The sequence below is a fragment of the Salmo salar genome, chromosome 03 (genome assembly GCF_965601325.2).
Source record: "Salmo salar chromosome 03, fSalSal1, whole genome shotgun sequence".
Classification (NCBI taxonomy): domain Eukaryota; kingdom Metazoa; phylum Chordata; class Actinopteri; order Salmoniformes; family Salmonidae; genus Salmo; species Salmo salar.
Window position 1 is genome coordinate 70,535,540 of NC_138293.1, and position 27,937 is coordinate 70,563,476.

A 27,937-nucleotide genomic window follows, 5' to 3' on the forward strand; every position below is an offset into this window, starting at 1 on the left:
GGTTTGTGCTTAGTGGGACTATCATTTATTTTTCAACAGGACAATGACCCAACACACCTCCAGGCTGTGTAAGGGCTATTTTACCAAGAAGGAGAGTGATGGAGGGTACTGTATATCGTATACAATGTACAACATTTTGATTGTAATGCTGGTAAAAAAAAGATAATGACAATGCAATGGCTCGCAGTAAAACTATCTAAAAGCTAAGGCACTCATTTGTTGGCTACGTGGCGCTGTCCATGGTCCTGAATGACCAGTATGGCCGTTCACACGCATGCGGTTCTCATCGTTGCCCAAATATAAAGTGGTTCACCCCATATTATCCTTCTTATTCCCCCCCCCCCCCCCCCCCCCCCCCCCCCCCCATTTACCTGTGGCGAGAGGAGAGGGATGTTACATTCATCACACTGGCCCGGTTGCGGATTGCGCGTGGAGGAGGGGCGTGAGGGAATCCCAGGCATGGAAGGGTTACAGATATCGCGCTATTGTCGTCCGTTATCAAAGGAAGTGAAGGTGGAATAATGAATGGACCACGATATGCAGCCAGGGAGAAGAACATTCTCTCGAATTTTTAAAGGTTGAGCGGAAAGACGATGTGTTTTGTTATGTCATGGACTGTTATTGCCTTGGGAGTCCAGAGAAGTGGATGGATTCCTGGGCGAATCAGCGGCAATGTCAACCGGGCTAACTGAGCTCGAGGAAGCATCTTTGCACGTCTCGCACCGTTGTTCAAGCAGCATCAACCGCGAAATGAACATTCTGGTATATTGTGAACATTTAATGCTGTAGGTGTAACTTATTTTAGACACCGCCAAAGAATTGGTGCAGTAGACTATACTGCAAGCGAAGTCTCTAAAGAAAGGTTGGCGGTGCACAAAGATGTTCTAAAAACAACCGGAAGAAGTGAAGGTGACAGTCGACTATCAACATGGGGATTTATGAGTCATTGACGTAATCATTTAATTAACCTATAGGCTACAGCGGAATAACTTTATTTTAGAGACGTAAAAGCCCGAAGACCCTGCTTGTTTCAGATGCTACGGGACATCCTGGCATTTGGTGGTTTTCAATCGGTTCCTCAACGTGACACTATACGCGCACTGTGCGCTTTGGCTCAAAGCGAGCAACGCCGCCGTCTCGGCTGTGTTATTTGAGTGAGAACCGGACAGCCAGTGGATGCCGCAGAGTTGTTTGGGTCGAAACCGAAACAAGTGAAGGGTCAGGGGGCTGTTTTTGGGAATTCCCCATCCGACTGAGCCTTATTACACCATGGATGACTCGGGAATAATTCGGCGTCGGAGGCTGCAGGTGAGGGTCAGGTGTAATGTGTTTGATAGTATCTCTCATGTCACAGTTAGTTCCATGTAGGCTACACTCATGTCAATAGACATCGTACAGAATGTGCCATTGAGTTGAGATTATGTTTAATACCATTTTTTAGGCTAATATGTTAATAACCAATTACCCACACACAACATCCTTTTTAGAGCATGTGTTATAACAACTGTGTTATGCATTTATGACTTCATGTGCTCAGCTGCAGAAATCTTGATTTAATGTATCTCAGCAGAGGTCAAATTCATAAGATACTTGGAACTCTATGTCTATAATAACCATTGAAGGTAATATCTCCATAATGAAAATGTACCCATGCATATTGATATGACATGTTCATATTACTGAAGCCTACGTGTTCATCCATTATGAAGTAGCCTGGTTAAGTACAGTCACCCCTCCCCCTCGGAGTGTGATTCAGTCAAGTGAACTGAGCTGAGTGGTCAGCCAGCCAGCCAGGCAGAGGGCCTTAGGGCATCATTAGGGCTGGGCAGTATAGTGATGAAGAGGAGGGAGGATAGAGAGCTGGGGATGGAGAGACTGGGGATGACCATTACTCAGTTTATTTATTGTGCTGGGAAAATCCACCTCATGGCATTGTCAACACTCTCAATTCCATCCTGTGTGTGTGGGGTCTGTGTCTGTGCACATATGCTTGACTTCACAGTATTTCATTTTTTATTTTACCTGGCAATTCAATTAAGAACAAATCATTAATTACAATGATGGCCTGGCAAGAGGCAAAAGGCAATGTAAGACAAAATGGACGACACATACAGAAGACACTGGCAACAGCACAAACACAACAGCAAACAGACAGTGGATGTGTGTGTGAAGTAAAATACAACAGCAAACAGACAGTGGATGTGTGTGTGAAGTAAAATTCAACAGCAAACAGACAGTGGATGTGTGTGTGAAGTAAAACACAACAGCAAACAGACAGTGGATGTGTGTGTGAAGTAAAACACAACAGCAAACAGACAGTGGATGTGTGTGTGAAGTAAAACATAAGGCAAAGCAAACTGGTGACATTGGGTGACAACTAGAAACATCTACATGTCTCAACAACAAGCATGAGTCATGAATGTGCATAAGGAAGATGTGTGTGTATGCCAGTGTGCTTCTCTCTGTGTGTTTATGAGGATGGATAGTGTCTGGATGACCATCCTTCAGATTCATCCAACAGCTCATCTCCCTGGAGTCTCATCATCCCAGCCACTCTCACAACCGTTAGTGTCTGTTTAAAATCCCCCTTCTGGCGCATCTCTCATCTCTCTGCGCCATATGGTGACACACCCCACTCCCACAGAGAGCAGGTCAAAGGTCAGCCCCATAATGCACTGCTTCAACATGACTAACATGAAACAAACATCTTTGTATCTACTCCAGACACTATCCCTCCAGCCTCCACACACACACACACACACACACACACACACACACACACACACACACACACACACACACACACAAACACACACACACACACACACGTATATACATGTACAGTATGTACAATAGCATACAGGGGAAGGACCGATCTGAATAATGTGTGGGGTATTGAGGATTGTGTGCCAGCCAGTGGGGATGACATGACACTTCCATACTACAGCATCACCCTCCTCCCCAGCCCCTCTCCATCTGTCAGACATGGGACGGAAAGCCAATCACTGACACTGACTGAGGTGATGAGCAGGCCCCTGTCTAGGTTCTGATCAGCCCCCCCAAACTCACTTTCTCACCATTGTCCTTCGTGTGTCCACGAAATGATGGGGCCAGCGGCGGTGTAGCTGTGGGCAGGGAGTCCAGCCTGTATTGTTTCATAACAGCCGGGGCCATTTCTCCTCCGGCTCAGACAGGAGGATCTGAAGGGCATGACATCAGACGACCATTTATAGTGCTGCTGTTTCTCCTATCTCGGGAAACATGGCAGGGTCTGGCAGCAGCATTACTCTCTGCCTGCGTCTGTCTGATCCTCATGGCTGGCTGGTGTCTTAGCTAGCCCATCTCATTAGCAGAGAGCTTCACAGAGATTACTGCCAGGAAGTGGTCTAGGGGAAGATAATTAAAGTAGCACCATATTGCTGACATTGAGGTGTTGTACAAAAGCTGAAGAACATACGTACATCCAGGTACTTTTTGCAGGTGCTGGAGTTGTAGGTGAATTGATGTTTAATAGAAAGGAAAACGCTGCACACTGTTGCTCATGCTCCCAGGGGATTTTATTGCAACAACGTTTCGACCATTAGGTCTTCATCAGCATCCATATCCCAGCTGGGGGTGGAAGGTTCTATATACAGTGCTTTCAGAATGCAATCAGACCCCTTGATTTTTTCCACATTTAATTTTTTTTCCCCCTCATCAATCTACACACAATACCCCATAATGGCAAAGCAAAAACAGGTTTTTAGAAATGGTTGCTAATTTATTAAAAATTAAAAACAGAAATATCATATCTACATAAGTATTCAGACCCTTTACTCAGTACTTTGTTGAATCACCTTTGGCAGTGATTACAACCTAAAGTTTTCTTGGGTATGATGCTACAATCTTGGCACACCTGTATTTGGTGTGCTCTGTCAGGTTGGCTGGAGAGCGTTGCTGCACAGCTATTTTCAGGTCTCTCCAGAGATGTTAGATCGGGTTCAAGTCCGGGCTCTGAAGTATTCAGACCCTTTGCTATGAATCTCGAAATTTGAGCTCAGGTGCATCCTGTTTCCATTGGTCATCCTTGAGATGTTTCTACAACTTGATTGGAGTCGAGCTGTGGTAAATTCAATTGATTGGACATGATTTGGAAAGGCACACACCTGTCTATATAAGGTCCCACAGTTGACAGTGCATGTCAGAGGAAAAAATCAAGCCATGAGTTCGAAGGAATTGTCTGTAGAGCTGGGGAAGGGTACCAAAATATCTGGGGAAGGGTACCAAAATATTTCTGCAGCATTGTAGGTCCCCAAGAACACAGTGGCCTCCATCATTCTTAAATGGAAGAAGTTTGGAACCACCAAGACTTCCTAGAGCTTGCCGCCCAGCCAAACTGAGCAATCGGGGGAGAAGGGCCTTGGTCAGGGAGGTGACCAAGAACCCGATGGTCACTCTAACAGAGCTCCAGCGTTCCTCTGTGGAGATGGGAGAACCTTCCAGAAGGACAACCATCTCTGCAGTACTCCCCCAATCAGGCCTTCATGGTAGAGTGACCATACGGAAGCCACTCCTCAGTGAAAGGCACATGGCAGCCCTCTTGAAGTTTGCCATAAGGCACCTAAAGACTCTCAGACCATGAGAAACAAGATTCTCTGGTCTGAGGAAACCAAGCTGGAACTCTTTGGCCTGAATGCCAAGCGTCATGTTGAGAAAACCTGTCCCCATCCCTATGGTGAAGCAGGGTGGTGGCTGCATCATGCTGTGGGGATGTTTTTCGGCGGCAGGGACTGGGAGACTAGTCAGGATCGAGGGAAGGGATGAACTGAGCAAAGTACAGAGAGATCCTTGATGAAAACCTGCACCAGAGCTCTCAGGACCTCAGACTGGGGTGAAGGTTCCCCTTCCAACAGGACAACGACCCTAAGCAAACAGCCAAGACAACGCTGGAGTGACTTCGGGACAAGTCTCTGAATGTCCTTGGGTGACCCAGCCAGAGCCCGGACGTGAACCCGATCGCACATCTCTGGAGAGACCTGAAAATAGCTGTGCAATGACGCTCCCCATCCAACCTGACAGAGCTTGAGAGGATCTGCAGAGAAGAATGGGAGAAACTCCCCAAATACAGGTATGCCAAGCTTGTAGCGTCACACCCAGGAAGACTTGAGGCTGTAATCGCTGCCAAAGGTGCTTCAACAAAGTACTGAGTAAAGGGTCTGAATTCTTATGTAGATGTAATATTTCAGTTTTTTTTACATTTGCATACATTTCTAAAAACTTGTTTATTCTTTGTCATTATGGGGTATTATGTGTAGATTGATGAGGGAAAAACAATTTAATCCATTCTAGAATAAGGCTGTAACGTAACAAAATGTGTAAAAAGTCAAGGGGTCTGAATAGTTTCCGAATGCACTGTACATCACAATCACTTGTATTCTATTAATTAAGATTTCTTATTGAAAGGATAAAACTCCTTGAGATGCACCATCCCGTGTTGAAACGTTTACCAGCGCTCCACGTTCTGCTCTGGGCTGAATACACAAGTATATTGTGGTGCATCCGGTGGAACAGTGACTTATGACTGAGAGTTCAACCTCCCCCCTGGGCCACAGCATAGTGTACTATATTGTACACAGCATTACAATCAGGCAATATAAACATGAACCTGAACCGTATTTGTAATGCTGCCAACCACAGCAATCACAGGACAATACAGTCTATTTGAATATTCATTGACATTTGACATATGTTTTGTCATTGTGTCACAAACATCCCAATGTGGTTGCGACTCAGAGGGACCATTTAGACTCCTCAACCCACAGTGCAGAACCTTCTGGAAGAGCAGTCATCCTCGTCACAGAGAGGGGGTAAATATAGACCATCATTGTTTTGCTTTCAAATCTGTGATCAGTCAGTGGGAACGGTACGGTTGTGACAGAGCTCCATCTGTCGTCATTCCGCTCCAGATCCATCAGATTCAGAGCACCAATCTCTACCGTCAGCCAGTCGCTGTGCTTTTAGTGTGTTTAACATTCAGAGAGCGGAAACTCAATTACAATCTCTTTCATTAGTCTCAGCTTCCTGGATTGACTAAGTCAATGACACAATGGCTGGCCATTGATAAAGTCTAGATTTCAGTGTGACATGAGTTTCCCCCCATATGGCCTGACAAAGTGAGAGAGCATTAAAATATTGGTTCAACAATGAAAATCATGTTGTTTGTAGGGCAGTTTGAGGAGGTGATCTTTATTCATTGCATGTTTTTTTATTAGAAAACATGACATTATAACGTACATTATCTGACATTCTGATGCAAATCTAAAGCAAATGAATAGTCAGAAGGGGAGGCACCTTTTGTCAGACCACTCTCCAGACCAGATGTTATTCCATCATATATGAGCTGATTGGATACATTGGCTCTCAAGCAGGTAATCTCCTCTCCTGATCTCATTTGGTCTTTTTGAACCTATACCCTTCCCTGAATCCCTTTACTATATCCCTTTTCCATATCCCACTCCTGATTTGGCTCTGTGGCGTGACCTCCTCTTCAGTATCCCCGGTTCATGGTCCAGTTTCTTTCCTCCAAGGTAGGGCCCTGTCCATGGTGCTGATTCCTTCCTTCAAGGTAGGGCCCTGTCCATGGTGCTGATTCCTTCCTTCAAGGTAGGGCCCTGTCCATGGTGCTGATTCCTTCCTTCAAGGTAGGGCCCTGTCCATGGTGCTGATTCCTTCATTCAAGGTAGGGCCCTGTCCATGGTGCTTATTCCTTCTTCCAAGGTAGGGCCCTGTCCGTGGTGCTGATTCCTTCATTCAAGGTAGGGCCCTGTCCATGGTGCTTATTCCTTCTTCCAAGGTAGGGCCCTGTCCATGGTGCTTATTCCTTCTTCCAAGTTAGGGCCCTGTCCGTGGTGCTGATTCCTTTCTGCAATGCAGGACATTTAAAACTTGTAGTGTATTTTACGTTTTAAAAGGCTTCTGAAGTTGGCAATTGTCACGCTGGTATAAAGGATTTTGGAGACAGGCGCAATAGGGGTTTTTAATACACCCAAAACAAACATGTATACAAAAATACTGGGCTGTACCCAAACAAAAGAGCGATGGTAAACCTCGTTGACCGACATGGGACGATACCCATAATACACAATATATAAAGCACGCAGCATAACCGGTTCACCAACGCATAGGTACTCACACCACCAATGGACATGGGAACAATAACCGACTCCCCAATGGAAACCAAAGGACACATATATACAAATACTAATCAGTGGGAATAGGGGACAGGTGTGTGTGATGAAAGTTCCGGAGGGATCCGTGACAGCAATTTACATTTTGAAATTTCAGACTTGATTTTCTCTTGATTAAATTGTATCAACCCCGACAAACATTTCCATTAATTATAATCAACATAATAATTCACATTTCCTGTTATTTTCCTGAAGTAGAAAACTGGCTCAAATGAAGATCCTACACCTGTAGGGCCATGTCCATGATTCTGATTCCTTCCTCCCAGACAAATAGAAGGTTGCATTCTCTTTGATGCACCACATTGTTCTCTTTGTTGTCTAGACATACCTCAGACACGCCACAGCAGTAAAGGGCCCTACTGAGGACATCAGACAATGAGCAGACTCATTTTGATTAAATGCTGTAGTCAACGTAGTGCATCCTGCTTTGTTCCTTTGGCTTCATACCTCTATATTCGGAAGGTTTTCTCTTCATTCTTTCTTACTTTAACAAGTCTGCACTTGTAGCATAAAAAGATTTCCGCTCTTTGTGTGTTAAAGCTGTCACGACTTCTCCCGAAGTCGGTCCCTCTCCTTGTTCGGTCGGTGTTCGGCAGTCGACGTCACCGACCTTCTAGCCATCACTGATCCATTTTTCATTTTCCATTTGTTTTGTCTTGTCTTCCTTCACACCTGGTTCCAATCCCATCAATTACATGTTGTGTATTTAACCCTCTGTTTCCCCTCATGTCCTTGTCGGAGATTGTTTGATTGTATGTTTGTGTATTATGTGTTGGTGCGCGACGGGTTTTGTACCCACTTTTTATTCTTTTGTAATTTTGGTTTTGGAGTTTTGTGAAGCACTGATTAAACAACTCCGTTTATACCAAGTTCGATTCTCCTGCGCCTGACTTCCCTGACACCAACACGCACCCATTACAAAAGCGAACTAGATGTTCTCTTCATAATCATGTTATGAGAGGTTACATGACCTGGATGAAAAAGTATGCGCAACGGAGAGTATCTATTGATAGTGCATTTCAGTACAGGCATAGACTCAATATGGATCTATGCAACAGCTCTTAAAGTGGCAATAATAAAGTGATTCACTGGTATGTGCAGTATGACGGGTACGAGCCAGATAGCTTTATGATGTTGGGTCTGAGATATGTTCATACACCTTCCCCATCGCTAGACTCTCTCTGCACTGTCTTCCCTCCATCCACACTTTCAAGTAATGTACAGAGCTCTGATGGCTTAGGATCAATTAGTCAGACCAATGGAGGAGGAGTGAGGAGGAATCAATAGGTTGAATATTCGGTCGTCCTTGTAAAGAGGAAGTTGTTTCTATTAACACGTAAACCCATGGGAGGAGCTTAATATACACCAACAACTATCGATGACCTTCGGCTTGTGCTGGGTGTAAACCTCATGTGAGAATCTGACCGTACAATGGTGAGGTTACTTCTCTTTTGATCCAAAATTATTTATTTCATATTCACTCCTCAATCAAGGTTCTACTGCCTTCTCTCCCAAGCATTCATAGCTTTTACCAACTCTCTCTGGGGTAAGACTAAATCTGTAGAGTGTTCCATCTGACACTTCAAGGTAACTGAGTGTTGAAGGTATTCTGCTATGTGGGAGGTTTGTCCCTGGGATACAAAGACATTCCACTAGACAAGCACACACTGTGGAGAGGGTTTCTCTAGTTGTTCCAGAGAGAGAACCTTATGAAGAGGATCACACATTATGGGGCGGCAGGTAGCCTAGTGGTTAGAGTGTTGGACTAGCAATCGAAAGGTTGCAAAATCCTTGAGCTGACAAGGTACAAATCTGTCGTTCTGCCCCTGAACAAGGCAGTTAACCCACTGTTCCTAGGCCGTCATTGAAAATAAGAATTTGTTCTTAACTGACCTGCCTAGTTAAATAAAGGTAAATTATTCAGTCTATTTCCTATAGGGGTGGGGGAAAAACTGATACAGTTACATATCGCAAACATTATTTTTGGATGATTTTAAGTATTGATTTGTAATAATAAAAAATAACACAAATAATTGTAGGTAGAGATAGTCGGCTGTACCTGCGCCAAAACTCTGGTATTTTTCATCCTATAGCTTGTTCTCCATCTTCCTTTTAAATAGTGAGCCAACATGCCTTCAGCTGTTTTATTTCCATGACTGATCAGAACTCATTTTATCATGCTCTCTCGTCTCTCTGCAGCAGGCATATAGTGAGCAATATGTTCGGAACATCAAATCGCAATATAGAATCATGATAATCGCAATACATATCGTATCAGCTCCTAAGAATTGTGATGATATCGTATTGTGAAGTCCCTGGGAATTCCCAGCCCTAATAGCTGATAGTATACATGTAAACACACACACACACACACACACACACACACACACACACACACACACACACACACACACACACACACACACACACACACACACACACACACACACACACACACACACACACACACAAACAAACATGTACACTTTAGCTCAAGATGAACCTAATATTGTATTGATTGTCACTGGTAGCCTGTCAGTCATTGCTAATGGAATCTTGACTGAGTCGCCCGTCATTGACAGGAGTGGATGTGGAGTGGCTAATGCATTAATTAGCGCTCTACACAACACACAGCTGGGAAGCGGGCTCAGTTAGTCACCAAAGTGATGCCTGTGAGCATTTGGACTTTCTGGATCCTCTTTTCTCTCCATTATCTCTCTGTTCACCTCTTCTTGGCCTTCTCTCTCTTGGCCCCTCTCTTCCCCGATTTATTTTGCAGTACCTCTTGGTCAATTTGCAATTTTTCTGTCTCTTTCATGTTCTACATGTATGTCTGGGGAGAGTGGGAGTCTGCTGCAGTGAATGTGTGTAAGAAGTAATCAGTCACGGCCACAGACAGAGGCAGAATCAGGCTCTGGTGGAGGCTGAAGCTCTAGGCACCACAGAGCTTAAAGGGATACTTCATTCCAAATTTCAAAATGACAAATTGGTTTCCTTACCCTGTAAGCAGTCTATAGACATGGTATGACAGCAATCCATGCATTACTTTTATTTTCCTGGCATTGTTTCCAAATGCTAATGTTTTAGCATTTGTGGCACAAATCCCATTCAAGTCATGGTATTAATATTAGCATTTTTGGCACATCATGTGCAAATCCTCCGAAAATATCTAAAATTGACGGTGAAGCTCAACAATGTCACTTATAGATGATTTGAACATGATGCATGAAAAACGCAAATATCGGTACCATGACTTGAATGGGATTTGTGCCACAAATGCTAAAACAGTGCCAGGGAAACTACACCAGTGCCTCAGTTAGAAGCATTTCAAAGAGCCAGCCTGGGCTGGTGTAGGATTTAGCACTTCTCAGCATTTGCTGCTGTTCCAGCCCAGTGTTCTGGGTCCATCTGGGACCCAGGGGAGAGATTGGGGTGTGGACACACTGTTCTGCTCTGCTGGGGGAACACACAGAGAGAGCGAGAGAGAGAGAGAAAGAGAGAGCGAGAGAGAGCGGTAGAGAGAGTGTTGGTCCACTTCAAAGCACTGGTCCACATTACTGAAGCACACACTCACATATACAAGCACATAATGCACTTACCCATCCTCTCTGTTCTGCTGTTTCCTGGTTTCTCTCCCTCAACAGAATTCACAAAGACACACAGAATACCATGTACTGTATATATTAATGTACTGTATATGTGAGTCTTTATAGCAGAGGCAAGGTCCAACTGGACTAAGAGACTGAAGGGAGGTGTCATATCATAACATTCCATTGCTTAGCTTATGTACATATGTGGTGAGGTGTCTGTTTCTCTGCTTCTAACCACCTCGTAACCTGTGAATCCCTCTAATGTTACCAGTACCTGATCTCTGTTGTCCTCTTTTTTTCTGCCTTTCTTCCAGAAGGATCTGCCACTGCCCCGCAAGAACAGCAGGTTAGTACATCCTCCCTCCCTCCTGGCCAACTGGGCACTCCCTATGAAACACACCCCGAGCCAGGGGAAGTGTGTGTTTGGAAACAGCAACTCTTTTATCAGCCGAGGGCTCTACTGTCCTGGTTGGAAGATTTCATCCCTGTTGAATCCCTGTTGAGACATGATTAGCATTTCAACACCCTATTGAGGGTTTGAGGATACTTGAGAGGTACTTAGAGGGGAATTATAATGAATGGAGGAGGCAATCCTGCCGTGTGTCTGGGTAGACAGTGGTCTGCGTCTGATTGCTTTCCATGGTGCTGAAACACTTCCTCCTCTATCTTTGTCTGTCTCTCGCTCTGCCTCTCTCGCTCTGTCTCGCTCTGCCTCTCTCGCTCTCTCGCTCTGCCTCTCTTGCTCTGTCTATCGCTCTGTCTCTCGCTCTGCCTCTCTCGCTCTGTCTCGCTCTGCCTCTCTCGCTCTGTCTCGCTCTGCCTCTCTTGCTCTGTCTATCGCTCTGTCTCTCGCTCTGTCTCTCGCTCTGTCTCTCGCTCTCTCTCTCTCTCTCACCCTCCTTCTCATACCCTAGCTTGTGTGTGGTAGGGAAACAGCCCCAGTGTGTTATTGTCTGTGTCAGCAAGACAAAGATTTGGCTGAAATGATTTATTGTGTTAATTAAATGTTATAATATGTTAATAATGTGGTAGATTAAGCTTTTATCATTCTATCATTGTGTGTGTGTGTGTGTGTGTGTGTGTGTGTGTGTGTGTGTGTGTGTGTGTGTGTGTGTGTGTGTGTGTGTGTGTGTGTGTGTGTGTGTGTGTGTGTGTGTGTGCGCGCACGCTTGTGTGTGTTTATAATCACAGCATACAGAACACAGACCCAAGCTGTCTCTCTGTGTAGTCTCTGTCCCTGCTTCCATCCAGTCCCTCACTCTGCCTTTCTCTGTAACCCGTCTCTTCCCCCTGCCCACCCACACCATACCCCTGGGAAATAAACCAGGAAATGAACCTGAGAGCCGTGCTGACCTCTGACCTCAATGACCACTGGTCATCTCCTCTATCTTTCCCTCACAGTGGTATTCAGCTTTCATTTTGTCCCCCATTTAGTCATCAACTCTATGCTCTCCTCCAGAGATGTACCATCTGGGTTCATTCTGTTTCAGTCTGGTTCCCATTCTAGGCCTCCCTCCCCTTAGACCAGTATCATCCATATCATCCATTATAGATGAGCTCACTGGAGTAGGCCTCACATTAATCTACTGCCTTGATCTATACATCTGGATGGGGTGTCTCCTCTATTGCTCTCAGTAGGCTTGTATTTATCAGCACTGTTGTGGTTTTACATTTGTTTGGATGAATTATGGAATGGATGTGCACATATCTAATCTAAAATATCTGTTTTTTGTTATGTACGACACGTCCACTTGTATACACACATATTGCAGATAAACACACACACCTCTACCACCTCCTAGCATCAGCTTCAATTAACACGCTCTGGACTTCTTTGAGTGTCTTCTCCTTCTCCCTGGGATAATGAATTCATCATCCCTTCCCTTGCCATGGTCCTTACCCTTGAGACACGATCCACAATTCCCCGTCTGCTTTTTTGTTCCTATTTAAAATCAAAGACAGCCTCAGCCTCCCTCCCTCCCTCCCTCCATCCCCCCCCCCCCCCCCCCCCCCTCTCTCTCTCTCTCTCTCTCTCTCTCTCTCTCTCTCTCTCTCTCTCTCTCTCTCTCTCTCTCTCTCTCTCTCTCTCTCTCTCTCTCCCTCTCTCTCTCCCTCTCCCTCCCTCCCTCCCTCCCTCCCTCTCCTTTACTGTCGTTTGTCCACCGCCACATCACTCAGACACCGGTGCATATCTAAAGGTTGAGGGAGCGTTTGCGATGACATTTTCAAGGGACCCTGCTGCTTCCTGACTCTCACTTCTCAACTGCTCTCGTTGCTTAGCATTACGCTAAGCTACCCTCACTACGCAAGCAACATGTTCCGACGCACCAAAAGGTACAATATAAAACAAAGGGCACTGTTAAATAGGTCAGTGTGTCCTGAGGGGTGGGGGGATTCTGTCTTTGTAATACGTGATGTTGTTCCCTATCCTCCCTTTTGTTTTTATCCTTCTCTTATCCCTCCCTCTCTCCATCACCTCATCTATCTGTTTCTCTCCCTCTCTGTGTTTGTGTATCAGCTAAGTGTACATGAGGAGGTGGTTAGCATTGACAGTGCGACTGATGTGTTTGTGCTTATAAGGTCACCGAGTGTGTGTAAGTGTGTGTGTGCATGCGTGCGTGCGCGTGCGTGCGCGTGCGTGCGCGTGTGCGTGTGTGTGTGAGTGTCCATCTGGTTTTGTATTTCTGCTCAGTTCTGCTGAGTGAGGCTGTCGAGTGGCTTAGAGTAGTGTTTATGAAGATTGCTGTGTCAGTGGTTCTACAGACATCCAGCTAAGATAGGACTGTAGCATTATTTGAGGCTTAAAACCTGTTACGGCTACTAGCGGAACGTTTAGTGAAACATCCGGTGAAATTGCAGAGCACGAAATTCAAATTAAATTATTACGGCGAAAGCAAACCATGTGATTATCTGAGGACAACACCCCACCATACAAACACAAACACAAAGTCAGAAATAACGATATAATTCATGCCTTACCTTTGAAGATCTTCTTCTGTTGGCACTCCAATATGTCCCAGAAACATCACAAATAGTCCTTTTGTTCGATAAACTCCTTTTTTATATCCCCAAAATGTCAATTTATTTTGCGCGTTTGATTCAGAAAAACACTGGTTCCAACTCGCCCAACATGACTACAAATGATCTAATAAGTTACCTGTAAACTTTGTCCAAACATTTCAAACAACTTTCCTAATCCATCCTTAGGTATCCTAAAACTGAAATAATCTATCAAATTTAAGACGGAATATACTGTGTTCAGTAGCGGATAAAATCAAAGTGGCGCGAGCTACAGGTCGCGCGCCCCAAACAAAAGAGTCCACTTGGCTTGACACTCATTCTGAATAGCCATACTTCTTCATTTCTCAAAGGAAAAATATCAACCAATTTCTAAAGACTGTTGACATCTAGTGGAAGCCATAGGAACTGCAACCAGGTGCCTCATGAATCTAGTTTACCATAGAAAACCAATAGAAAACACAGTGAACTCAAAAAAAATTCTGGATGGTTTGTCCTCTGGGTTTCGCCTGCCAAATAAGTTCTGTTGTATTCACAGACATTATTTTAACAGTTTTAGAAACTTTAGAGTGTTTTCTATCCAAATCGACCAATTATATGCATATCCTAGCTTCTGGGTCTGAGTAGCAGGCAGTTTACTTTGGGCATGCTTTTCATCAGGATGTGAAAATACCGCCCCCTATCCCAAAAGTTAATATAGTTTCTACTAATCAGTGACTGAAATGAAAGTGACTGTTTGATTATATCCATGGCTCTGTTTGAATCAGTTTGACTCAGTGATGCTGAGATAAACTCTTTGTTGAGCAATGACTGTAAGGGGATACGTACAGTTGAAGTCGGAAGTTTACATACACTTAGGTTGGAGTCATTAAAACTCGTTTTTCAACTACTCCACAAATTTCTTGTTAACAAACTATAGTTTTGGCAAGTCGGTTAGGACATCTACTTTGTGCATGACACAATACATTTTTCCAACAATTGTTTACAGACAGATTATTTCACTTATAATTCACTGTATCACAATTCCAGTGGGTCAGAACTTTACATACAATAAGTTGACTGTGCCTTTAAACAGCTTGGAAAATTCCAGAAAATAATGTCATGGATTTAGAAGCTTCTGATAGGCTAATTGACATCATTTGAGTCAATTGGAGGTGTACCTGTGGATGTATTTTAAGGCCTACCTTCAAACTCAGTGCCTCTTTGCTTGACATCCTGGGAAAATCAAAAGAAATCAGCCACGACCTCAGAAGAAAAATTGTAGACCTCCACAAGTCTGGTTCATCCTTGGGAGCAATTTCCAAACACCTGAAGGTACCACGTTCATTTGTCCAAACAATAGTATGCAAGTATAAACACCATGAGACCACGCAGCCGTATTACCGCTCAGTAAGGAGACACGTTCTGTCTCCTAGAGATGAACATACTTTGGTACGAAAAGTGCAAATCAATCCCAGAACAACAGCAAAGGACCTTGTGAAGATGCTGGAGGAAACAGGTGCAAAAGTATCTATGTCCACAGTAAAACGAGTCCTATATCGACATAACCTTAAAGGCCGCTCAGCAAGGAAGAAGCCACTGCTCAAAAACCGCCATAAAAAAGCCAGACTACGGTTTGCAACTGCACATGGGGACAAAGATCGTACTTTTTGGAGAAATTTCCTCTGGTCTGATGAAACAAAAATAGAACTGTTTGGCAATAATGACCATCGTTATGTTTGGAGGAAAAAGGGGGAGGCTTGCAAGCCGACGAACACCATCCCTCCCGTGAAGCACGGAGGTGGCAGCATCATGTTGTGGGGGTGCTTTGCTGCAGGCGGGACTGGTGCACTTCACAAAATAGATGGCATCACGAGGAAGGAAAATGATGTGGATATATTAAAGCAACATCTCAAGACATCAGTCAGGAATTTAAAGCTTGGTCGCAAATGGGTCTCCCAAGTGGACAATGACCCCAAGAATACTTCCAAAGTTGTGGCAAAATGGCTTAAGGACAACAAAGTCAAGGTATTGGAGTGGCCATCACAAAGCCCTAACCTCAATCCAATAGAACATTTGTGGGCAGAACTGAAAAAGCGTGTGTGAGCAAGGAGGCCTACAAACCTGACTCAGTTACACCAGCTCTGTCAGGAGGAATGGGCCAAAATTCTCCCAACTTATTGTGGGAAGCTTGTGGAAGGCTACCCTAAACATTTGACTCAAGTTAAACAATTTAAAGGCAATGCTACCAAATACGAATTGAGTGTATGTAAACTTCTGACCTACTGGGAATGTGATGAAAGAAATAAAAGCTGAAATAAATCATTCTCTCTACTGTTATTCTGACATTTCACATTCTTAAAATAAAGTGGTGATCCTAACTGACCTAAGACAGGGAATCTTTACTAGGATTAAATGTCAGGAATTGTGAAGAACTGAGTTTAAATCTATTTGGCTAAGGTGTATGTAAACTTCCGACTTCAACTGTAGCTCTCTGACACAGAATATTCCAAAACAGTTAGTTCTAGCCATGATCAACATAATTTTGCTTTAATCTCAGAGAAGTTCTCCTACTGTGCCCCAGTCCCTCTGACTCTCAATGACTTCATTCTCTCCTGCTGATTGGCCAGGGATTAGGCTGCCTCTGGTGTGTTATTACTGCAGTTTTAACACACACACCAACACACACAAGCACCCACCAGACAGAAAATACTCGACTTAGTCAGCATGCTGATTAACAAGAAGTCTGTTGTGCTGATGGTAGTAGTTTCATATGAATTTGTGTGTTCAATCATCTCATAGTGCCCCTATATTATTATTTTCAAACACATGTCTATATTCCAATTACACTGCAGTGTAATAGATCTATCGGCCTGTGTTACCATTTTAAGTTAGGAGTTAAGTTATCAACATCATTCCCTATTTGTTTTGAATGGACATGCCATTATCACACTACATTATCTTCCAGTCACATCCTCAAGTCAAAGTGGCTTAGCAAGTGAGGAGAGAGAGTGAGGGGGAAAGAAAGCGTTAGAGAAAATGAGAGAGAGGGAGAGTGAGGGAGTGAGTAAGAGCACAGGGCCCAGGGGTAATATCTCTATCTCAGCCTCCATCAAGGACCAACACACTGGGGTTATGTGAGCAGTGAAGACATGCACAGGCCTCTCTCTCTTCCTCTCTCTCTCTCTCTCTCTTTCCCTCTCCTTCTTTCTTTCTGTCTGTATCCAGCTCTTTACAGTTTAAACACGAAAGAGAGGATGACAGAAAGAGAGCTAGTGAGCGAGAGAACGTCCTGGGATGAGTGTCTATTCAGCTGTAGTCAGGCACATGCGTGCACACGAGTCTCTCCTCTTTTTATGTGGGGGTGTATGTGTTTCCGTGTGTGTGTGAGCTAAATACAGATGTAGTGGGTGGGTGTATTCAGGATGGAAGGAGTGAGAGGTAAAGAAGATAAAGAGTGAAGGAGAGATAAAAGGAGAGATAATGAGTGTTGATAATCAGACAGTGTATGTCCCTCAGGTGCTGGGCTCAGGTGTACCTCATCACAAAAAAGATCAGAGCGAAAACAACACGTCTCCATCCCCAACCCCTCCCTAGAACACACACACACACACACAAACACACCTCCACACACCTCCACATACCTCTCCCTCTCTAATGGCCACATCTTAGCCCTTACAAACAAACAAGGCCATCAGAACACTATTACACAGTACTTAAAGGTAGACTCAGTAATATGAGGTAGATGCAGAAAGTAAAGAGCGTAGTGGGTCAATTTCTAAGAGCATTGAAGCACAAGGCTCAACTTCTCCACTGTTTTGGTGCCCTGGCTGCCATGTTGTTCACAGTGTGAAGCGAACCCGTGCACATATTCAGATACTGTGTGTGACTGTGAGAGTGAAGTCTTGCATCTCATTTATCTCAATATATCTCTGGTGCTGCTCGTGGCAATGTCATTTCTCTGAATCTACCTTCAACCAATACCACACATATCACACATCAAAGGAGGTAAGTGGGGTGTCAAGATACCTGGGCCAGACCAAAGAATCCGTCCTTCTGAGTGGTCCCCTGTCTCTCAGGGGATGTTTGGATTCAATAGCAGTAGCTTTTGTGGAAGTGGTAGCATTACTCCTCTCTTAGAGTAAAAATCCATTCTGTGGAGTAATGGGGCTTTTATTCTCTTTGATCTTCTTTAGTCCCATCGGAGCCTGACTTCAGTTCCAGGAAAAGTCTACCCCCTCAATACTGAATCTGAAGAATGCCACTCTTGACACTGTCCTGTTTCTCTGTCAGCCTCTATGTTTCTAGACAAAATAAGGGATCTTTGTTAATAAAAGACAATAACAAGAAGCTAATGTTTTGTCTCTGAGACTGCAACATCAAAAGCTGTTCTAGCTTTGAAGTAAGCCCCTAGACCAGTGGTATTCAATGTTGGGGTTGTAATAATAAATAAATAAATAAATAAGAGTGAAGATTATTGTATGGGACAATATACAAACGTTTTTGAGAAAGATCATTTGAAAATTGTTATTTTATTGAGTAAATGTATTTATGGTTTCTTTTTTTATTGGAGTGCCGATGGGGTGGCCAGAAACTCTTGGCGAATACATAGTTTGAATATCACTGCCCTAGACACTGATCAATGGTCTGTTGTGACTTCTCTTAACTGGCTATAGCCCCACAACAGTATGTCATTGGTTGAAGCTCAATGTTAAATTCAGGTACACAACACACTCCCCGCCTCTGGTCATGAGCCATCTGGGTTGTTAGAATTAGGAAAACAATAAAATGTCTTTCCCCGACCTAGCTCTATCTAGGAGTCGGACAAGAACAAGACTTCAGCGTCCATAAAGTGACTATTAGACTTGCCACCTTTTCGACTGAATATGTTTGTAGGGGCAACAGTTTTGGTTAAATGTATAATTTATCAATCTCACGTGCTCATTTCTGTCCATTAAGAACCGACGATGTGCTACCCTTTTGTTACATTTCTGACAACGCTAACACCCAGCTAGCACAGTGGATCTGGGCTGAGAGTCGGGGCACTCGGCTGAGCGTTAGACTTGGCCGACGTCATGTGGGCCGAGTCTGGGCCACCTTCAGCAGTATTACTAATGGCTAGGTTGTGGGGATTGAGCTCGGGCCGATTCCGGTGTGAGTGATTTAGCCCAATGTATTACTTGGGGCTCGGGCCGATTGTGCTTACTCTCTGGCAGATGATTACACAGGCTAATTCATTAACATTTCAATATTTATTTATTTTTCCATATTTTTTCATCGTTTCTGTGATAAAAAATAAAATTAACATTTAAATAAAATTCTTTAAGTAGTATTTTGAGCATTAAAATCTTTGTGGACGGGCCCTCCTGAGTGGTGCAGCGGTCTAAGACACTGCATCGCTAGAGATGCTGGTTCAATACCCATGCCAGACGTGACACCCACTTTTTTACCTTTATTTATTTATGCAAGTCAGTTAAGAACAAATTCTTATTTTCAATGACAACCTAGGAACAGTGGGTTAACTGCCTTGTTCAGGGGCAGAACAACAGAATTGTACCTCTCCTGGGGCCGTACGGGAGTTGCAGCGATGGGACAAGACAATTAGATATGATGAAAAGGGGGTAATAAATAAATAAACAAATAAATTCTGTTATTTAAAAAAAATTGTGGATGTGTATAATTTGTATGTATAAAATGTATTATAGTAATATTAAAAATGACTAAATCAGGAAAAATGTTATACATTTATTTAAAATTGCATCGAGCCTCTTCTGGAGGGATTCTGGTAAAATGCCGGCAAAGTCGGCTGAATTCCGGTAGATGGATGCATCGGGCCGATTCTGGTCAATCATTCATTTTGATTTCCGGCCGAGTCCTGCACCCGATTCCGAGCTGATTCAACCAGTTATGCCCCCCCGGAAAAGGGCCGCTTCTGGGCAGATTTCTCATTGCTAGCTGGGCACCTTTTAAGCCGAATTTCAAGAGTTCTAAAACCAGACCAAAGCACTTGGATTGCGCAGCAACAGCGCTAGTAGCTAGCTTTCACCAGTCGGATGAGAGGCAAGCTACAAGCAAAGGAAGCTTGCTATATTTTGCTATGGAAGGTTTTCCACATGGCTGAAGTCATCTGTGTAAACTGTTGGCCTTGAAACTTGCATGTAATCAGAGCACAAACAAATAAGCACAAATAAGATAGTGAACATCCTTGGGTGCTATTGCCAGTTAGCTAGCCAACTAATGTTAGCCAGTAATGTTAGCTAACTAGCTAGCTACAAGCTAACAAGGCTTTAACATCAGCTGTATGGTAATGAAATTAGGCCACACAATTTGACATTTAACACATTATGTGGTCCAGTGGAGATGTGACAAAGCTGTGTTAGCCAGAGCTCTGCTTGAGGGCTGGCATGTCCATTTCAACATCTGTCAGTGTTTAAACTCTCAGGGACAATAAAGCCACATCCATCATCTGTATATAAAGTGTAGACATACAGTAGGCTGGGACAAAGGTTCCCTCATATATAAAATATACTGTACATTTTCGCATCTTTATCTCTATGTGTGTTTTTAGGAACTCTCAGCTCCGTATATCCATTACAGTAGCAGTATTTCAGTAGTAGTGTAGACAGTTTTCCAGGCTGGGGTGGCATCGCCTCTCCTCGGGTGTCTGTCCAGATTGGGTTGCTGTGATGTGCTGATGCTGGTGACTTTGTCCCAGCCCATGGAGGTCAGGAGGAGAGCATGCTGGGTGATGGAAGGAATGTGTGATTTTAGATTGACTGAGAAGATTCTTGATGGTTCTAGATGGGTATAGGTGTTGAGTGTCAGGATAGAGGACAAGACAAGGCACTCTCTTTTTCACTGTAATATTCTTCTCTCTACCCTGGTTTTCTTTGCTTGGTATGTCATCGATTGTGGTCACATAGTGTAGCCTATACAGTACTATCACAGATAAAACAATGGGCTAGATGTTTCACCGGATGTATAAATCTGAAGCATACGGTTGGAATTTCCACTCACCGCCAAATATGGTGATGAGAGGAAGCCTAGTGGCCGGCAGTGGGAGAAGATGTAGCAAGATGGGTTTTGACATTCTGCACATTTTCTCATAGATGAAAACTGGACTAAGTTTTGTAGACTTTACCATTTGCCAAAGTTTAGAAAAAATGTAATTGTTTAGGGAGTGGTCAATATGTACACAATTGTTACCTGGAGGAAAATGGGGGAGGGTCATGCTTTTACAATTTCAGTCAGGGGGAGGGTTTAGTATTTTTCTATTTTGTCTAGAGGAGGGTCATGTAATTTGTAGTCTAAGGCATTGCATCGCAGTGCTAGAGTCGTCACTACAGACCCGGGTTCGATCCTGGGCTGTATCACAACTGGCCATGATTGAGAGTCCCATTGGGCGGTGCACAACTGACCCAGCGTCATCCGGGTTAGGGAGGGTTTGGCCGGGGTAGGCTATCATTGTAAATGAGAGTAAAGATTATTGTTATTAACTGACTTGCCTAGTTCAATAAAAAAATAACCAAACCTATTGCAATAGTAAATCTAAGTGCTGGCGGTAGACCTTTACATTCGGGGATGTGCCAGATATATGTTTGTTATTTTCACAGCCAAAAATGATTGGCTCAGTGCTTACAGTGGCACAGAAAGGTCTGGGTTTTGATGAATAAATTCAGTGGAGTGGGTGTGTGGTCTTGGTTTAAGCTTCTCTTTTCCAAGCTTAAAAGGATAAACATTTAACACGATGGGCCAGAAAAGGTTGAATACATTGGTCATGCTGTCAATCCAGCATGACTTCTGCCTTGTTCAAAGCAACTGGAAACTCGGAACTGGGAAATCTCAGACTTCAGTGCGTTCAAGACAACTGGGAACTTGGAAAAAAATGAACTGGAAAATACGTTTTGAACAGTCATCCAACTTGGAATTCCAAGTCTGGAACTTGAGCCTCTTTCTAGAGCTCCGACCTGAAGATCACTAACATCATGATTCGACTTTGGGGTTTTTTTCTTTGAGTTTTCAGTTGTCTTGAAAGCACCATAAATTCAGAGAATGCCAGACTTTGATGACAAAGTTTGATGACAAAATTTGCCCACAAAGGACCACCCTTCTGTTCAAGTGAGCACAGCACAACATGGTGAGTTCAGAAATGTCTTGTATGCTGCTGCATAAATGCTGTAAAATGCCAGGGAGATATGTATACTGTAGCTAAGAAAGTAATACTAAGTGTATGTTGTGTAGTAAGCTGTTATTAGCCAATGTACCTCACCCTAATAATTTGGCCCCTTTTCCCCTCATAATTTAGCCATTTGTTCTGACTTGGTGGTGCACATGTAGCCTATAGCCTGTTTTAGTGAAATGTCATCATTGAATATTGTAAGAGCTTTCATTGTCTGCTCATATGCACACTTTATTTATCCTACGGTTCTGACTTGGTGTACAGGGAGAATACTGTAAGAACGGCCTATGTTCTGAATTCTGTTGCTGTACATTTCAGAAGTGCTGAACAAATAGTTATATTGACTACATCCATCCTAGCTCGCTCATTAATGTCTTAATCGAAATTACGGAGAGCCTCTTATCCACTCATCGTCCCCTTATGTCATAGTTTGTACGTCTAAATTGTCAGTAGGTACCACATTTGTTTAAGCAAGTTAGCCATGCGGGGCGGCAGGTAGCCTAGCGGTTAGAGCGTTGGACTAGTAATCTGAAGGTTACATGATCAAATCCCTGAGCTGACAAGGTAAAAATCTGTCATTCTGCCCCTGAACAAGGCAGTTAACCCACTGTTCCTAGGCTGTCATTGAGAATAAGAATTTGTTCTTAACTGATTTGCCTAGTTAAATAAAAAATATTAGCTGTTTTTTTAAAGGCAGTAAATGAGGCTGAATTAACTGTTTCGGTGCCAGACAAGGCTCCGCTGATAGCCAGGTGTAGCAATGGTAAGGATTCACTCCATGGTGCTGAAAAGAAAGCTCTGCTGTTGGGATAGCTTTTTGTGGGCACCGTTTGTCACCGTTATAGTGCAATTCATTTTTGGGGGGGGGGGGGGGAGTTAGCCCCACCAGGATTTACAGGCTAAAATCGCCACTGGGCCTACCCCTTGTTAGCTTTAGATAAATATTTTTTAAAAGGCCTGATTATATAATGCGATCTATATCAACACTTTAGTCCGCAGAGCTTTATGCTAGAAGCAAGCTATAAAATGCAGGGGAAAGATGTGACTCCGATGCTGAAGTGATATCTTTGGTTTGTTTGTATGCCATTCAGAGGCTGCACTACAACATTCTATAGCCGAGGAGACAAAACATGTACTTTTTTTAGGAAGTAATGTGTGATCCTGTCACTAATTGACGATCAACATTTCAACAAGCTATTAAAACAACATACCAGTGGTGGAAAAAGTACCCAATTGTCATACTTGAGTCAAAGTAAAGATACTGTAACACTTTGGGCTTTGTGGGTGTGGAGTCAGGCGCAGGAAGCAGGAAAATGTTTGGTACAATATGTAATTTAATAAGTACTGAAAACCGAGGAAATATGTCCAAACACAACAGGGCAAAACAATAACCCCGAAGTCCAAAATACATGTACCACAAAACATACAAAGTGAAGACACATAACAAGCCCGCACACAGAACAGGTGGAGAGGCGGACTTAAATAATAAAACTAATTACTAATGGGAAACATGTGTAACTCATAAAGACATAACTAACAGAAAAACTAAAAAGGGATCGATGGCAGCTAGTAGGCCGGTGACGCCGAGCGCCGAGCGCCACCCGAACAGGGAGAGGAACCGCCCTCGGCAGTAGTCGTGACAGATACCTTAATAAAAAATTACTCAAATAAAATTTGAAAGTCGGTAAAATACTACTTGAATAAAAGTATACAAGTATTTGGTTTTAAATTTACTTAGGTATCAAAAGTAAATGTCATTGCTAAAATATACTTAAGTATCAAAAGTAAAAGTATAAATCATTTTAAATTCCTTATATTAAGCAAACCAGACAGCACCATTTTCTTGTTTTTTATTTTATTTTATGGATAGCCAGGGGCACACACCAACGCTAGGACATCATTTACAAACAAAGCATGTGTGTTTAGTGAGTCCACCAGATCAGAGGCACTAGGGATGACCAGCGATGTTCTCTTCTTAAGTGCATGAATGGACCTTTTTCCTGTCCTGCTAAGAATCCAAAATGTAACGACTACTTTTGGGTTTCAGGAAAAATGTATGGAGTACAAAGTACATTACTTTCTTTAGGAATGTAGTGAAGTAAAAGAAAAGTTGTCAAAAATATAAATAGTAAAGTACAGATACCCCCAAAAAACAACTTTTATATTTAACTGTTTTCGCTGCCAGACAAGGCTCCGCTGATAGCCAGGTATAGTATAGCAAGTATATTTTACTTAAGTACTTTACACCACAGTGGATTTCACATGACTGGACAGGGGCGCAGTCATGGGGGAGCCAGGCCCAGCCAATCAGAATGACTTTTCCCCCACAAAAGGGTATTATTACAGGCAGAAATACTCCTCTGCAGTTACATTTTTTATTTTTATTTAGAATGAAATAATAATGAAACGAAAAATGCCTTATTAGCCTATACAGTCAATCACAACCTCTGCCTTTGAATTTACTTTTAGAAACAACAGTTGTAACTGGTTCTGTTGCGCTCAATTTTTACAGTTGATTGACAACTTCAGCACTGTTCCAAACTTAGACTATCCTCTTTTTTAACAACATCCTGTATAGAAATCACAACCTCTCCGGTGCTGCAGCATGTGCTCATTAGTTGTCATGCGCTGTTGTGCTATTAAAAGATTCTGCTTGTTTCCAGTCATGTAAAATAATGTAGAATTGCATGAAATGCTTTTATAAAAGGCAATTTGTTTCTCAGACCACAAATAAGGTGATACATTCATGCAGTATTTTAATTATAATGGAGATCTTTTCACAGCTACCCTTGTCCATGGTGTAATGTGAATCCACAACCTTCTGGCTACTTTGCCATGTAGGCTAATGCTTACAAAATGAAGGACAGTTTCTAAAACTGCATATCTTAAGGCTCTGGTCTATGCTAGGAGTGAGGGTAAATGCTAGGCATGTCCTCTGCTATCCACTATTATTTTGGGTCTATGGGAGGGTCACTTGTTTTTTTTCAAGCGTTCAGGTAGGGTTGGGTAAAAATATATTTTACTGAAGGGAGGGCCATCCATTTTCATTTCAGAGTGGTCTGATTTTCTTCAGGTATCCCTCATTATAAATAACGTACAGTCCCTTAGAAGGAGTGCAGGGGCAAATTTAGTTATTGCACACGCACACTTCGCAGAGTAGGCGTTCCCTAACGGAAATATGCTAATACATGCTAGACCACGCCAATAGGATTTCGCTAGCTCGTGCTTGGCTCTGCCCACCTCCATGCTTGTTCTGCCCACTATGCTTAATTTGCTCACAATGGAAACGACAGACTGTGGTCTATCTTGGGTTAGTTACAAAAATCTTTGGTACTATTGTAGCAATTGTTTACACCATTTAAAAAAAATCTTATTGCAACCACATCATACATTCACCGTATTTTGTTCTTTCTCTCTTTCACATTATTGCTTCTCCTTTGTCATTTTATTTTCATCTCACATGGTCTGTGAACTTGAATAACTACGGAGTCGGGTGTCTCTCTCTGTCTCCTCTCCTCCTCTCACTGGTCACCCTCTCTCAACTCTTATCTGTGTCTCCCCTGCTGCACATTGCGTAGCAACAAGCCAACATGTGATCTGAGCCCACCGCTCAGTGCTCTCTCCTCTCCACTAACTCTCTCCACTAACTCTCTCCTCTACCTCCTTCCCACCTCTCCTGTACACAGTAGTCTCCTATTCTACCTAAATCTCTCTCCCCTCCTTTCCTCTACTAATATCTCCCCTTCTCCACCCATCGCTCACGCTACCCTCTATCCATCTTTCCCCTCCTTTCCTCTACCAGTCTCAGCTCTTCTCCACCCATCTCTTCCCCCCTCCTCTATCCATCTCTCCAGTGCCAGATGTAAACACCTGCTGTACCTCAACTTAACCTCAGATGCTCTCTCTCTCTCTCTCTCTTTTCCTCCCTCCATCGCAGCTCTGTGTGTCTCTGTTTCTTGCTCCCTTTCACTTTCTCGCATTCTTTGTCCTTCAGAATATAGTCAGTTTCAAATTTGTCATCTCATCCATATAAATACAATATTGCACCTGCCTGTTTGTTAGCATGGAGGGAGACATGGTTTGGTTTGCTCAGTATTAATGAGGTCTGTTCCCTCTGCTGTGAATGGAGGAAGAGAGAGGGGGAATAGATGAAAAGGCAGAGGATAAGCATGAATAAGGTGATGAGGGCTCCTATTTGTCAGGCATTTTGTTCAAGCAGAAGGGCCTGTGTTTTTTTTGTGAATGTGTGTGTTCGCTATGTTTCCATTATAGTGTGTGTGTGTGTGTGTGTGTGTGTGTGTGTGTGTACAGCACTGTGAAAGAACTGGGTCATGTTTACCTTACACCTGTGTAACAGTGTTGCTGCCGTCCCTCTCCTCGTCCCAAACCTGGACTTGAGCCAGGGACCCTCTGAACACATCGACAACCAGGTAAACAACTACTTCAAGGTCTCAGAGTGAGTGACGTCACCGATTGAAACGCTACTAGCGCACACCGCTAACTAGCTAGCCATTTCACACTGGTTACACCTGCAAGGATGATGAGCACCACTGGGAGAACATCCTCCCTTTCCCAACCTCATTTCTCTTTGTCTCTCTCTCTTTCCTCCCTCCTTTTTTCTCTTCCACTTGATTTTATTTTCTTTATCCATCCCTTTCTTCCCTTGCCCTTGTTCTTTTCCATGTCTTCTCCCCACCTATATTTCTTTCTCCATCTCTCCTTTCCTTTCCATCCCTCCTAATTTATTCCCTCCTCTCAATCTCCCTCCCTCCTCTTCAGTGAGAAGCCCCAGGCAGTGAGCAGCCTGTCAGCTGGGAGGTTGTGTGGAGTCAGCCGGTTCAGTCCAGCCTTAGTCACTGGGGCTGAAACAAACAGCCACATCTCCCCACTGTCCTGTCTGCCTGTGACCCTGAATGAGCAATCAGAGAATGGGCCTCGGCCCCGGGGCCGTTGGGGACTGGTCCTAAAATATAAAGCCATTACACCAACACTAATTTTCCTTGAAATAATGAGTAAGGGGGTGTACTGATGGGGTTGAGGTCAGGGCTCTGTGCAGGTCAATCATGTTCTTCCACACCGATCTCAGCAAACTATTTCTGTATAGACCTTGCTTTGTGCACGGGGGCTTTGTCCTGCTGAAACAGGAAAGGGCCTTCGACAAACTATTGCCACTAACTTGGAAGCACAGAATCATCATTCAGGATGGCAGGTAGCCTAGCGGTTAGAGTGTTGGGACAGTAATTGAAAGGTTGCTGGATCAAATCCCCGAGCTGACAAATCTGTTGTTCTGCCCCTGAACAAGGCAGTTAACACACTGTTCCCCAGTAGGCTGTCATTGTAAATAAGAATTTTTTCTTAACTGACTTGCCTAGTTAAAAAATAAAATGTCATTGTATGCTGTAGTGTTAAGATTTCCCCTCACCATGAAAAACAGCCCCAGACCATTGTTCCTCCTCCACCAAACTTTAAAATTGGCACCATGGGGCAGATAGTGTTCTCCTGGCATCCCCTAAACCCAGAGATGTCCGTCAGACTGCCAGATGGTGAAGTGTGATTCATCACTACAGAGAATGAATGCGTTTCCACTGCTCCAGAGTCCAATGGCGGTGAGCTTTACACCACTCCAGCCGACGCTTGGCTTTGCACATGTTGATCTTAGACTTGTGGCGGCTGCTCGGCCATGGAAACCCATTTCATGACGCTCCCGATGAACAGTTATTGTGCTGACGTTGCTTCCAGAGGCAGTTTGGAACTCATTAGTGAGTGTTGCAACCGAGGACAGACGGTTTTTACATGCTACACTCTTCAGCACTCGGCGGTCCCATTCTGTGCACTTGTATGGCCTACCACTTCGCGGCTGAGCCGTTGTTGCTCCTAGACGTTTCCACTTCACAATAACAGCACTTACAGTTGACCTGGGCAGCTCTAGCTGGGCAGAAATTTGA

The 27,937-nt window shown here is 43.6% G+C and overlaps 1 protein-coding gene across 1 annotated transcript in view; it reads left to right on the forward strand.

The window, feature by feature from the left end:
• The first annotated feature begins 448 nt into the window (after positions 1-448).
• Positions 449-27,937, forward strand: part of LOC106601329 (microtubule-associated serine/threonine-protein kinase 1) — a 60,575-nt gene continuing 33,086 nt past the window's right edge. The window contains exons 1-2 of the mRNA XM_045715170.2: positions 449-1,308; positions 11,134-11,162. Coding sequence (XP_045571126.2) covers positions 1,270-1,308; positions 11,134-11,162 — 68 coding nt within the window. The 5' untranslated portion in view covers positions 449-1,269. The remainder of the gene's footprint in view (positions 1,309-11,133; positions 11,163-27,937) is intronic.